The sequence below is a fragment of the Theobroma cacao genome, chromosome 2, assembly GCF_000208745.1.
Source record: "Theobroma cacao cultivar B97-61/B2 chromosome 2, Criollo_cocoa_genome_V2, whole genome shotgun sequence".
Lineage (NCBI taxonomy): Eukaryota > Viridiplantae > Streptophyta > Magnoliopsida > Malvales > Malvaceae > Theobroma > Theobroma cacao.
Genome location: NC_030851.1, coordinates 34095702 through 34110547, shown reverse-complemented (window position 1 = coordinate 34110547; position 14846 = coordinate 34095702). Strand labels below are relative to the sequence as shown.

The 14846-nt window shown below is 33.2% G+C and overlaps 2 protein-coding genes across 2 annotated transcripts; both read left to right on the top strand.

Annotated features, from left to right (window-relative positions):
- LOC108660713 lies at window positions 208–1647 on the top strand. The gene is made up of 2 exons (XM_018114981.1): window positions 208–531; window positions 619–1647. The coding sequence occupies exons 1-2, from the start codon at window positions 208–210 to the stop codon at window positions 1645–1647; spliced, it is 1353 nt and encodes a 450-aa protein (XP_017970470.1).
- LOC108660712 lies at window positions 1714–2142 on the top strand. The gene has a single exon (XM_018114980.1). It carries the CDS (start codon window positions 1714–1716, stop codon window positions 2140–2142), a length of 429 nt encoding a protein of 142 aa, XP_017970469.1.

Below are 14846 nucleotides of genomic sequence, written 5' to 3'. Positions count from 1 at the left end.
ACTAATACTAATACCAAGCAATTTGGTCTTACTTCAAATTTTATTTTTCTTGTTTTAATTTTAGATTTTGTTTATCTTGTAGATATATTTGGTCATTGTATGCAAAGAAGAGACAACTTTAATCTTGTTCCTTTTGATCTTGAGATAGAAAGAACTTTTAGAAGGCATCGAAGGGAAAATTTACAAGTTGCAGCTTTAAATCAGATAATGGCCGAGGATAACATTAATAATGGCAATAATGCCATTAATATGGTTCCCGAAGCAAATAGAGCATTGCGAGATTATGTTATTCCTCTGTTGCAAGGTTTACACCAAAGCATTATGAGACCTTCCATCAATGCGAATAATTTCGAAATTAAATCAGCTTACATTCAAATGATCCAGTATTCAGTCCAATTTAGTGGGTTACCCACCGATGATCCTAATGCTCATTTGATAAATTTCTTGGAGATTTATGATACCTTTAAATACAATGGTGTAACTAACGATGCTATTAGATTGAGACTGTTTCCATTCTCTCTGCGAGATAAAGTAAAAAGCTGGCTTAATTCACTACCTAATGGGTCTATCACTACATGGGAGGACTTGGCTCAAAAGTTTCTCGCAAAGTTCTTTTAGCCTGTAAAGACTGCAAAGTTGAGGAACGATATCACCTCATTCACACAATTTGATGGTGAGTCCTTGTATGAAGCTTGGGAGAGATTTAAAAAACTATTGCGAAGATGTCCACATCATGGGATTCCTAATTGGTTGCAAGTTCAAACATTCTATAATGGGTTGGTTGGGTCAATTAAAACCACAATTGATGCTGCTGCTGGAGGGGCATTGATGAGTAAGAATGTTGCAGATGCTTATAATTTGTTGGAAGAGATGGCTTCAAATAATTATCAATGGCCTTCAGAAAGGTTGGGTTCGAGAAAAGCTGTTGGAGCCTATGAAATTGATGCAATTGGCAACTTAGCTGCGCAAGTGGCTGCATTATCCAAGAAAATTGACACATTGGGAGTCTATGTAGTTCAAAATTCATGTGTAGTTGGTGAAAATTATGGAGATGGCCATTCAAGTGATCAATGTTCATACGATTCTGCATCAGTCCAATTTGTGGGGAACTTCAACAAGCAGCAGAATAACCCATACTCTAATACATACAATCCTGGTTGGAGAAACCACCCAAACTTTTCATGGAACAACAATACAGGGCCTTCCAATTCAAACCCCAACGTGCCTCCTGGTTTTCAACAACAATCTAGACCACCAATTCCTGAAAAGAAGTCCCAAGTGGAAGAACTTATCTTGCAATATATGTCGAAAACTGATCCCATAATTCAGAGCTATGGAGCCTCCTTGAGAAATCTTGAGACCCAAATGGGACAACTTGCAAACTCCATCAACAGTAGACCCCAAGGTGCCTTACCAAGTGATATAGAAGTCAATCCTAAAGGTAAGGAACCTTGTAATGCAGTTACACTTAGGAGTGGAAAAGAAGTCGGAAGGGTGAATGAAAAATCAATTGAATCTTCAAAGGAGCATATAGATGATGACAAGGCAATTGTTGAGAAAGAAGTTAAAGAGGAAAAGACAGATAATGGGCAAGCTAAAAATCAAGGGAATTTTGAAGCAAATTATCCTCCACCACCATTCTCATAAAGGTTGAAAAAACAAAAGCTTGATAAACAGTTTGAGAAATTCCTCAATTTCTTCAAGAAACTCCACATGAACATTTTTGCTGAAGCTTTGGAAAACATGCAAAGTTATGTCAAATTCCTGAAAGACATCTTAAATAAGAAGAAGAAACTGGAAGATTTTGAAACAGTGGCACTTACTAAGGAGTGCAGCGTAATAATTCAGAACAAGCTTCCACCAAAACTTAAAGATCTAGGGAGTTTTTCTATAACTTGTACTATTGGTAGATTTAAATTTACTAAAGCTTTATGTGATTTGGGTGTAGGTGTTTCAATCATGCCTTTGTCAATTGCTGAGAAAATTGGACTTAATGAGATACAACCTACCACAGTTTCTTTGCAATTAGCAGATAGAACAATCAGGCATCCTGTTGGGATTATTGAGGATGTATTGGTTAAAGTTGGGCATCTTTACATTCTGGTGGACTTCATTGTGCTTGAAATGGAAAAAGATCAATAAATTCCTTTAATCTTGGGACGACCATTCTTGGCTACCACAAGCGCAATCATTGATGTGAGGGAAGGCAAGATAACTTTTAAAGTTGGAGAAGAGGTAGTTGAGTTTAATATTTTCAATGCAAATAAACATCCTAGCTCTACAAATTGTTGCTATAGAGTGGAGCTAATTGATGAAGGAAAAGGTGAACCTAATTCTCCACCTATAAGTGAGCAAGCACCAATCTTTGAGTTTAAGCCACCACCTCCGCTTGTGAGAGTTGAGCAATCACCAACAGAGCATCCTCCACCACCATCTAATTGTCCTTTTGAGATTGGACAACAAGTAATGTTGCTTTCTAGATCATATTTCAAGCTTTTTCCATGGAAATGCAAAGAAAGATGGTGGGGTCCTTTCAAAGTAGTAAAAGCTTATCCTTGTGGAATAATTGAGATTTATAGTGAGGATACAAGAACAACCATGGTTAATGGGATGAGCCTTAGACCATATTTCGAGGACGAAGAACTAAAAAAGGGGGCACTATAGTCAAGCTAGTGACTATAAACGAGCGCTTCTTAGGAGGCAACCCAAGTTTCTAAACTTTACTTATTTTAACTTTTATTTTATTTAATTTCTTTAGTTTAGTTAGAATTTATTTCTTTTGATTTACTAATTTTTTTTATGGTTCCTTTTGCAAGTAAAAAAAAAAAATCAGCGTTGCAGCATGAAACAGAATGTTTCAGCACCGCAGCCCTCAAAGCGAGAGCCGCGATGCTAGACGAAGCAACAAATAGTCGCTGAAACAGAATGTTTCAACACCGTGGCCCTTAAAGGGAGAGTCGTGGTGCTAAACAAAGAAAAGATTGGCAGAAAAGTTGAACGCCGCGGCGCTCAACCCTAAGAGCCGCGACGCTCAACCCTGAGAGCCGCGGCGCTCAACCTTGAGAGCGAGGCACTCAAACCAGAAGCGTAAAGCTTCGGGTGAAAAAATATTATGCGCTGCGACCTTTTAAAATATTTTTTTTTATTTTTTTATTTATATTTTCTTTTTCTTTTTCTTTTCTTCTTTTGTCACTCTTCTTCTTCTTCAACTACCATCCCTACTCCCATTATTCCTCTTCTTGCCAATCTCTTGCCTTCCTTTGTCTTCTCTTTTTCACTCCAAATTTTTGCATTTTCTTTTTACTTGGATTTTTTTTATTTTTATTTTTATTTTTTGAAATCCTGCACTCCTAAGGTTAGTACTCCTTCAAACACTTGGTTTTCAATTATTTTGTGTAAAGAAAGGATGAGGTTTGTGTTAATGGCAAACTTTATAATTTTTTAACCTTGAATGAATCAATTGTGCATGTTTGTTAATGAGTTTTTCAGACTTCCTCATGATTAATGCTTAGAGTGTCGAAAATTTTGAAGATTAGTGCCAATTTCTTGTTACCCATATAATGGATTCATGAACTTTTCGTTTGCTACATATCTAATTGATGAATGCTTTGTTGCTGAGAGTTGATGATGGGTGGAGGCCATGCGGAGGACATGCAGACTGCAGCTTCAGAGTAGGGGAGTATTCTTGTCCTTTTTCTTTTATTTTCTTTTATCACATTAAGGTCAATGTTCATTCTAAGTTTGGGGGAGTAGTTATATCTTGCATGTTTTATTTATATTTCGCATGTTTTGTTGTGTTTTTTTTTTAAAAAAAGTTGAGATAGTTGCACCTCATCCATGATTTTCCCAATCCCAAGATGATATTATCTTTTGATTCTTAGCTTTTGGGAAGCATATAGTTATGATTTAATTTTATGTGATATTCTTGTGTTAGCTTTATTTTAGAATGTGACTTCCAACAAATTGAGCACTATACTCTTTTACTTAGAATTTTTATGCGATTAGAGAAAGTTTATGTTGATGAAAAAGTATAGTGAAGTCAAGAATTCTAGAATTTGCTAGATTTTCTCTCGAGGCGAAATCTTAGATAACACTTAGGATAAGAAGTGATTTAGGCCATCTTTGGACCGTTTGAGCCTTTTTTAGCCTACCTTATTATATTTATCCTTAGTCACCCTTTTTGAGCCTAATTTACCTTTTCTTTGTAATTACACAGTTATATTAGCCTTGGCCTTTTTATTTAATTCCAGCAATTTGAACCTTTCACCCTCTAAGTATTTTAATCTTTCTAAAGAACGGTTTGAGCTTAAAGATAAATTGAAGGAGAAAGGTGTGAAAAAATAAAAAGAAGTGATGGTTGTTAGCAAAATTATCCCTAGTTTATAATTATCAAAAAATAAGTTTGGGGGTTAAAAAAAATAAAAAGATGAAGAAAGAAAAAAAGTGTTATGTACAAAGGAAAGTTTACTTCAAGTTTGGGGGTGTCATATAAAAAAAATTTGAGCTTTTTATGTGTCCTAGATTGATTAAGTGCTTAGGGTGAATTTGAGCCTAAATATATCCTTTATCATACCTTCACCTTAGCCTTACATTACAAGCTTGATAAAGACCTATTGATCCTTGAATAAGTGTTACTCTACATTAGAGAAGAGAGAGATGAAAAGCAAACCTATGGGATTATAGTACTAATCTATGCTTAGAATTGGCATAAACTAATCCAAATTGCATGATATTCTTTGTAAGAAAGCATTCACACAGACAGAAGTCCATTCGAAAAATAAGTTTTCACTTAAATTGATGCATGAATTTAAGGATTAGTTATATGTTACCTTATGTTGGAATTGTAGTTAATTTCTAAGAAAAAAAATTGAGAAATCATGATTTGGTACTTCTATCTCTTGTTCAAAAATTTTTTATGTTTATTATTTTTTTGTAATTTTCTTTTGCTCGAGGACTAGCAAAATCTTAAGTTTGGGAGTGTGATAATTATATTTTATAGAATTATTTTATTCTAATATTATTATTAAATATTAACTAAGTCCTCAATTTTTAATTATAATTTACTTATTTTTAGTTGTTTTTATAATTAGGTTACTTTTAAATTAGTTATTTTAATTTTATATTATTCCTTTTAATTTGGTTATGATTTATTAGTTTTTATATTTCTTTTGTAGGATTAAAAGTGATTGGGCTTAATTTTGAAAAGTAAGATGTTAAAAGACCTAGAATCTACTTGCATATGCTTCTGTATTTTGGCTATATCTCGAGCTACAAGACTCCAAATAATGAGATTCATAGATCAGTGGAAAGCTAAGAGACAGAGCTACAACTTTCATGAAGATTGCTTTTCCTAGTTCTGCTTCGAAAATAGAGAAAATTATATCGGAAAATAGCTAGACGTACTGTGTTGGGAATGGAAATTTGTAAAGATTGACAATTGAATTTTGGGCCTCTTATTATACTTTTAAGCCCAATTAAACCCTAGGTCAGCTTAAGGAACTTTAGGTTAAGTTTATTAGTATAAATAGGATATGTTTAACAACATTAGCTAGAGAACCTTTGGGAGATTCAAGAAATTAGAAGTTAAGGCTGAAACTTGGAGATCAAGACGACAAATATTATTTTATTTTATTCCTTAGCTTCTATCGTTCATGATACTTTCAATGGTTGAATTTTATACAACGTTATTTTATTTTGCGATTATGAGTAGCTAAATTTCTTTTTCTAGGATTGCAATTGAACTCACATGTAGTCTAAGTCTTTAATCTTTGTCTTACTTATTTTCAATGAGATTTGAATTGTTTATTCCAATTTGTTTTTAATGCTTTTAATTGCTTGGCCACCAATTAAATTGATTGAGGAACCTAAACAAACTTGGGAAAGGGAGTTTAGAGTAGACTAAAATTGGGATAGCATATGATTATATTAATTGATTTGTGTATAGGATAGGGATATACCAATAGGCCATATGTAGCCAGATTAGAGCTTGAACTTAATGAGTCTGTTTTAATTTCAATTCACATAGGGATATAGTGTTTTGATTAAAATAGATATTTTTATAGGACAAGTCGGGAGACCCTTATAAATAATTGAGGACTCTAGGTTAGCAATTCAATCCCTTAAAATAAGTTAAGGAAGAGAGGTAAGATTTAGATGAAGTATGAGGGATATTGTAATCCTAGGCCTGTTTGATTTGATATTTTCTAAAGTATTTTTATTTTAATTTTTTTTCTTATTGATTTTAATTTTAGTTAATTAGTTTTAGTTAATTAATTAATTTTAATTTTTTGAATAAGATTGAATTATTCTAATTTTAGTAATTAGTAAAGTTTTAGAGCAATTCCCTGTGGGATCGATACCTGCTTGTTAATATATTATCTATTCGATACGTATACTTGCATAGTAGGATTTTAACTAACAGTAGTTACAGAATTGACACATGAGAAGTATTGCATAGACACTTGAGTGAAATACCAAATGCACTTCTCATGGCGGGTCATGTTCAATGAACTCGCTATCCCATGGCAAACACCCACATGCTAGTTTCGAGTATCTCTATACTTCAACCTATGAAAACGATTACTTACTTCACAAGTAAGGAACATAACATGTGCCAATCTTTGAGCATTATTGATACCCTGTTTCAATAATACAATGATCAGGAACTTTTAAGAACAATACTTTAATGCATAAGGATCTCATAATTATATCCCAATATAATTCCTTTGCAAGGCATATATAGTTCCATGGGCTTTATCTGCATAAGTACAAAAAGTAATTAAATGACAAACTTATGGATAAAGAACTACCTTAATGTTATTATGAATAATAAAATGTCATACATGAATATCTCAAAATTGCAGTTCCCATACAACCACAGATTGGCTTGAAGGGCTTATATTAGCAATCTCCCACTAGCACTAAAGCCAATCACCTATGTATCTAATACCAATGTTCTCAACATGATGATTATGCTTTTGTTGGGACAGTGCTTTAGTGAAAGGATCAACAATATTATCCACAGTGGGTATACGCTCTATACAAATGTCTCCTCTTCTAATGATCTCTCTGATCACATGGTAACGTCGTAATACATGTTTGGATTTCTAATCAGACCTTGGTTCCTTTGCTTGTGCAATGGCTCCATTGTTATCACATTACAAAGGTATTGGATCAATAATGCTAGGAATCACATCTAGTTTAGTAATGTTCTTAATCCAAATTGCCTCTTTCACTACCTCAGACCCAAAGATGTATTCGGCCTCGATTGTAGAATTTGCAGTTGTCTCTTGTTTGGAACTCACTTCTTAATCCAACTCACAGCACCTCCATTGAGTGTGAATACATATCCACTTTGCGACTTGCTATCATCTTTGTCAGTTTGAAAGCTTGCATCCATATAACCCCTAACTTGGAGTTCATTTCCTTTATAAACCAGAAATACATCCTTAGTTCTTCGTAAGTACTTCAAGATGTTTTTCACAACTATCTAGTGACTTTCACCAAGATTAGCTTGGTATCTACTCGTGACACTTAAAGCATAAGATACATCCGGTCTAGTGCAAAACATCGTATACATGATAGATCCTATTGATGAAGCATATAGGATCTTATCCATGCGATCTCTCTCTTCTTGATTCTTTGGAGAGATAGATGCCTTGTGACATAAGCAAGTGTCCCTTATTGGACTTCATCATGCTAAACCTCTTTAGCACCTTGTCTATGTATATGGATTGGGAAAGACCTAGCAACCTTTTAGATCTACCTCTATAGATCTTTATTCTTAGAATGTAAGTTGCTTCTCCCAAATCCTTCATGGAGAATTGTTTGGACAGCCAAATCTTTGTAGATTGTAGCAATGGTATATCATTTCCTATGAGCAATATGTCATCAACATATAACACTAGGAAAATTATGGCACTCCCACTAAACCTTTTATAGACACATGGTTTATCCTCATTTTTTATGAAGTCAAACCCTTTTACAGCTTCATCAAAACAGATGTTCCAACTCTAAGAAGCTTGCTTAAGTCCATAAATGGACTTTTGAAGCTTGCACACCTTATTAGCATTAGCATTGGATATAAAACCTTTAGGTTGTGTCATGTACACTTCCTCTCGCAAGTTTCCATTAAGGAATGCAGTTTTTACATCCATTTGCCATATTTCATAATCATGGTATGCAGCAATTGCAAGCAAAATCCTAATGGATTTAAGCATAGCAACTAGTGAAAATGTTTCTTCAAAGTCAATACCTTGTCTTTGTTTGTAACCTTTTGCTATCAGTCTAGCTTTAAAGGTTTACACATTGCCATCTACATCAATCTTTCTCTTAAAGACCCACTTGCACCCAATGGGTTTTATCCATTCAGGTGAATCCACCAAAGTCCATACTTTGTTGGTATCCATGGCATCCATTTCAGATTTCATGGCTTCTAGCCATTTCTCATAATCGATGTCCAACATCGCCTCCTCGTAAGTTGTAGGCTCATCATTTATGGGCAATGCGTCCCTTTCCAAGAGAAATCCATATCTCTTTGGAGCTTGACGTATTCTACTAGATCTTTTGAGTGGTTGTGCCTCTTGAGATTGTGGTTGTACATTAGATGTCACAATTTCAAGCTCAAGTTCTAATGGAATGTTAATTTGTGGGTCTCGAACTTCTTCAAGTACAACTTTACTCCCACTAGCCCTTTCATTTAAGAACTCTTTCTCAAGGAAAGTGACATGCCTTGAGACAAACACCTTTTGCTCAATGGGATTATAAAAATAGTATCCGTGTGTTTCTTTAGGATATTCCACAAATTTACATTTGTCTGATCTCGCTTCTAGCTTATCAGACATTATACACTTCACATAAGCAGTACATCCCCAAATCCTAGCATAAGACAAGTTAGGCCTTTTCCCACTCTATATCTCATATGGTGTCTTATCAACTGATTTGGTAAGAACCTGGTTCAGTATGCGCGCAGCAGTTTCTAGGGCATATCCCCAGAAAGATATAGGAAGATCTACACGACTCATCATGGATTGAACCATGTCTAATAATGTTTGATTCCTTCTCTCAAACACCCCATTGTGATGTGGAGTCCTTGGAGGAGTCTATTGTGTGAGAATCCCATTCTCTTTCAAATAATCCTAAAACTCTTGGCTAAGATATTCTCCTCCTCGATCAGATCTAAGAGTGAGAATACTTTTCTCAGTTTGTTTCTCAACCTTCGCTATGTATTCTTTGAACTTGTCAAAGGATTCGGATTTATATTTCATCAAATATACATAACCATAGCGAGAATGGTCATCTGTGAAGATGATGAAGTAAGAGTATCCTCTTCTAGCACTAGTATTCATAGGACCACATACATCTGAATGTACAAGTCCTAGTAACACCTCAGCTCGTTCACCCTTCTTGGTGAAAGGCGACTTGGTCATCTTACCAAGGAGACAACACTCACATGTTCTATAAGATTCATAATTAAATGGATCGATATAACCTTATTTGTGTAATTTGGTTAAGCAAGTCTCACTTATGTGTCCAAGCCTACAGTGCTAGATGTAAGATAGTTTTGGATCATCTTTCTTTGCTTTCTTGACCTCTATATTAAATATGGGTCTCCTGGGATCAAGAATATAGAGACTGTTCGAATGTGTCCCTGCACCATAATGCATCTCTCCCTTCGAGAAAGAACAACAATTACCCTTAATGCAAAATTCAATATCATCATATATTGCCAAGTATGACACATATATGATATTTCGAGATATGGAAGGAACATAGTAGCAGTCTCTTAATTCCAAGATCAACCCAGAAGGTAAAGGTATAGTAACTATCCCCATAGCCGTTGCAACAACCTTTGCTCCATTTCCTACTCTTAGGACCACCTCTCCCTTTGTTAATATTCTACTCTTTTCCAGCACCTTCATGTCATTACATAAGTGTGACCCACTTCTAGTATCTAATACCCATGATGATCGAACAATAATAGACAGATTTACTTCAATCATATACATGGTCAAAGGTGAAACTTCTACAAGTTTCTTATTCTTTGACCTTGTCAAGAAGGCAAGGATTTCTTCCTTAATGACATCTATTCTAAATAGATATTTGAGAACATTTTTGAACTTGATACACTAATCCAAACATTTTGGCCCTAATTTCATCATGACATCAAGTATGCTGCGCAAAGTAATGTGTATTCGCATTCTAACAACTTAGACATTTAAAGAATGTTTATGAGTGATCATGTATTATAATCAATTCAGATGAGATAGTAAATCGTAAATTGATTGCTCCCATTATTTTCTTCAAGATAACCCTCCATATCACCTCGAGAGATCTCTACAAGGATTCTCTTTGTGGGTTAAGATCCTTATCCATTCTAATCATGACCTTGAGTGTGCTCAACAAGCCATGATAGCTGGATTAGGTAAGTAACTGAGCTTACCAATTTTATCTCTATACAACTCCTAGATCAGCTAGGTGACAACACATTGCCTAAACATATCATTTATGTTTTGCCTAGCCATTGCCTCTAGTTTCCATAATAATCAAGTTTCTAAACATCTGAATTTTATACAACTAGTTGAGTAAGACCCACCAATAGCTTAAACATATTCATGTAAAAGTGTAACCTTAAGTGTGCTCAACAAGTCTCCGATTAAAAGATCAGCTAGGTTATCTTGCTATATGGTGGAAGGCAACTTAATCATGCGTGACATGTGACTCAGTATTTACCGAGGGATTTTCTTATTTTTAACTTAGTTAAGGTCTTATCTTTGCATGCATAGCATTTATTAATTGCATAAATAAATCTATCTCATGCATACTACTTTGGATGATTATAGACTTTATCTATACTAATTTCCTTGAGCCATCGAAGGAAATTAGCTTGGTCAAACCTAGGGGATAACATACAATATATTGTAATCTTCCTCTTTGTATCTTCATGGCGCCTTTAGGTCTTCATCTTCGAATTGTAAAATAACTCCTAAACTAATCCTAATTCTACACTTATATGTAACTAATTACATTTTAGTAAAAAAACCTCGTGGTACATCTGAGGGGAGTCAAGTGAGAAAAAAATTTTACAATCCCTGAAAATCAAGAGAAAGGCAGGGTGCGCAGACCCTATTTAATAAATAAATACCATGATACAATTTAACCATACATCCACAATCATATTGGGCCTAGTCCATAATCATCCACATTCATCCATCCAGATGAACATAAAATTAAAACTATGTCTTATTCTAATTGTTAATCATATGAGGCATCCGAAATTAGTGTACAACTAATTTCGAGTTCATTTTTTAATTCCATGTATGTAAACAATTTTCCATATATGGAAAGTCTTTACTAATCAGTATTAGTAATATTATCCATTCCTAACCTCATTAGGATTAGAATTAAAATATTATTACAGATTAAAACATTTTTAATTTGTAATCTTTAAACGTTTTAAAAAACTTTTACTAATCCTTTTAAATTAAAGATTATGTGTCTTCAATTATCTAATCTCATTAGATAATTTAAATATAATATTTAAGACAACATTATCTTTAATTATATTTAATTGTCCTATTCAAATTTCACTTCTTAAAAGAAGGAAATTAATTCATGATATTTATCTTGCCAATATTTATCACACTCCCATATTTGTAGGAATCAAATTTCTAAATTTATGAATGTGATTAATTAAATCCTGATATCCTTATTTTAAGGAATCAAATTCCCTAATTTAAATATATCAAAATTTATCTTTCTGGAACTTTTCCATAAGATATTGTTTATTAAATTAGAGTTTTTAATTGCACCAATTTAGGCTGCAAATATGGACACTAAAATCCCAAAAACTATGACTTTACAATATTCTGGCAGCAGTGTACCAGTCACAGTTTTATGGCTTGATGCAGCATCAAATCAGGGAATTTAATTCCCAAATTTTAACCATGGTCAGCTAACATATGGAACCTTTCCATATTAAAATTTCATAATTTTTGGACTTGATTTAGCTGGTCAAAACCCCAAAAAAACGCAGCCTATGTATCCTGTACATAGCTGCAGTTTTTGGGTTGCATATGTGGCATTATGATGGCATAAATCAAGGGATTGAATCCCTTAATTTTAGTGATCTTTCCAAGCATCTTTTGAACATATTCAAACTTCATAATTTATTCAAAAAGGTACAATAATTGCACAATTTTAGGACTCTTTGAAGATGACTTTCTTAGCAAAATCGTGACCTAAAACTACTGTTGGCAGCAATGGTTTCAGCCATGATTTCACAGCCTTTCCTTTACCATTTTCAGCTGGTAATTAATCATATTGAAACAATTGCAATGCAGATTACTTCCAAATTTTTCAGAATTTTTGGAGGCTTTTAGACCCCTGTTAAAAATTGAAAATCAATCCATATGCAAATCTAGACAGAATCGAATTCTATCACCAAACCGCATCTTGTTTTCCATGTATTCGAATCCTTTTCTTGCCAAACTCTTTTGTGCATCTCATGCACATATTGTTCTGCAAAATTGAGACACTTAAACAAAATTAGTTGCCGAAACAAATAAGTATTAAAAATCAAAACTCGAATATGTGATAAACTACTTTAAAACATAATCAAAATTTAACACTTATTTGCTCTCTTCCAAATACCTCACATCCAATCAAAATTGAAATTAAACAATAATAAGACATACCTATGTATTAAAACGAGCCAAAAGAAGCTCTGATACCACTGTTAGGAATGACATGATTAGAGCATCAACGCAACTGAATAAATAAAAAAAAATGAAATAAAATAAAACTCATGCCTCTTACTTTTGGATCACCTTAGTTGTTTAATGCAAAGTTAAGCATCACATAAAATCAAAAAAAGTTTTACCTTTCCAAATGATATCGTAATTAAATGGATTCTTTTTTATGACAAAACGTGAACACTTTTTGTATGAAAGAATACCAATCACTCAATCGTTTGGCCTCCAATGATGCATACACGATTGCAAAGGATCCTTCTCAATGAGAGAGCTTTATGGCACGGGCTTGTGCTAGCAAGTGGACAATGATTTGTCCTCTTTTCTTCTTTGATTTCCAGTAAAGAATCAAAGGAGAAGTTTTCAAAAGAAAATAAACTTCTCAAGAGTGGCAGCACTCAAGAGAAAAATCTTTTTTTTTTCTCTTTCAAAAAAAAGAGTGGCTATAATGTGATATTTATATCTAGGTTTAACTTATTGAAATTTGCAAAATAAGTCCTTAATATTATAAAATTATAATATTTAACCAATACCTAATTAAATTTTTTTAATTAGATCCTTAGTAGTTAAAACCTAGAATTTGATTTTAAGTCTAACTTAAATCATCACACTCTCAATTTAATCCAAATTGCAGCCTTTGTGTGTGACCCATTAAGTTCATAACATGTTGGTAATGGAATTAAATTATAATATTATTAATTAATTAATTTAAATGAATAATATTCAATTTTAAATTAACTAATTCAATTTCATAGACCATGATTAGCATCTAGCAATGCATCATGACCACCCAATTATTAGGAGAGTCAAAGGATTCTTTGACAACCTTTCAGTGTACAGTTTTTCAGTGCAATTCATTCTCTCATCATATATCCCAAAGATGATAAGAGCTTAGTGCAGTGCCTACTCTTATTAATCTCCATATTTGTTCTTGCAATTAGATCATTAGCTTTATGGAGACTTATGAAACTCATTTCATAATCTCCTAATTACCTTGGCCAAGGATTTAAGCTAATATCAATCAAGAACTAATGAGATATTTTCCCTTGAATCACTTGAGATGATGATTCCTATCTTGACCACTCATTTGCCTTCATATGTTTCATACTATACTCAAAAACATCCTGTTTTGGCATCCTTGATTAGGCACCCATAAAGATGAAATCAAAGCATAGTACTCCACATACAAAACTATCTGTTGTCTCAAGTCTAGGGAGTAGTTGATAATTCTATTTTATAGAATTATTTTATTCCAATTTTATTATTAAATATTAAGTAAGTCCTCAATTTTTAATTATAATTTACTTATTTTTAGTTATTTTTATAATTAGGTTACTTTTAAGTTATTTATTTTAATTTTATGTTATTCCTTTTAATTTGGTTATGATTTATTAGTTTTTATATTTCTTTTGTAGGATTAAAAGTGATTGAGCTTAATTTTGGAAAGTAAGATGTTAAAAGATCCAGAATCTGTTTGCATATGCTTCAGTATTTTGGCCATGTCTCGAGCTACAGAACTCCAAATGATGTGATTCATGGATCAGTGGAAAGCTAAGAGACAGAGCTACAATTTTTATGAAGATTACTTTGCCCAGTTCTGCCTTGAAGATGGAGAAAATCACGTCGAAAAATAGCTAAACGTACTATATCGAGAATATAAATTTGTAAAGATTGACAATTGAATTTTGGGCCTCTTATTATACTTTTAAGCCCAATTAAATCCTAGGTCAGCTTAAGGAACTTTAAGTTAAGTTTATTAGTATAAATAGGATATGTTTAACAACATTAGCCAGAGAACCTTTGGGAGATTCAAGAAACTAGAAGTTGAGGTTGAAACTTGGAGATCAAGACGACAAATATTGTTTTGTTTTGTTCCTTAGCTTTTATCGTTCTTGATACTTTCAATGGTTGAATTTTATACAATGTTATTTTATTTTGCGATTATGAGTAACTAAATTTCTTTTTCTAGGATTGCAATTGTCTAAGTTTTTAATCTCTGTCTTACTTATTTTCAATGGAATTTAAATTGTTTATTCCAATTTGTTCTTAATGCTTTTAATTGCTTGGCCACCAATTAAATTGATTTAGGAATCTAAA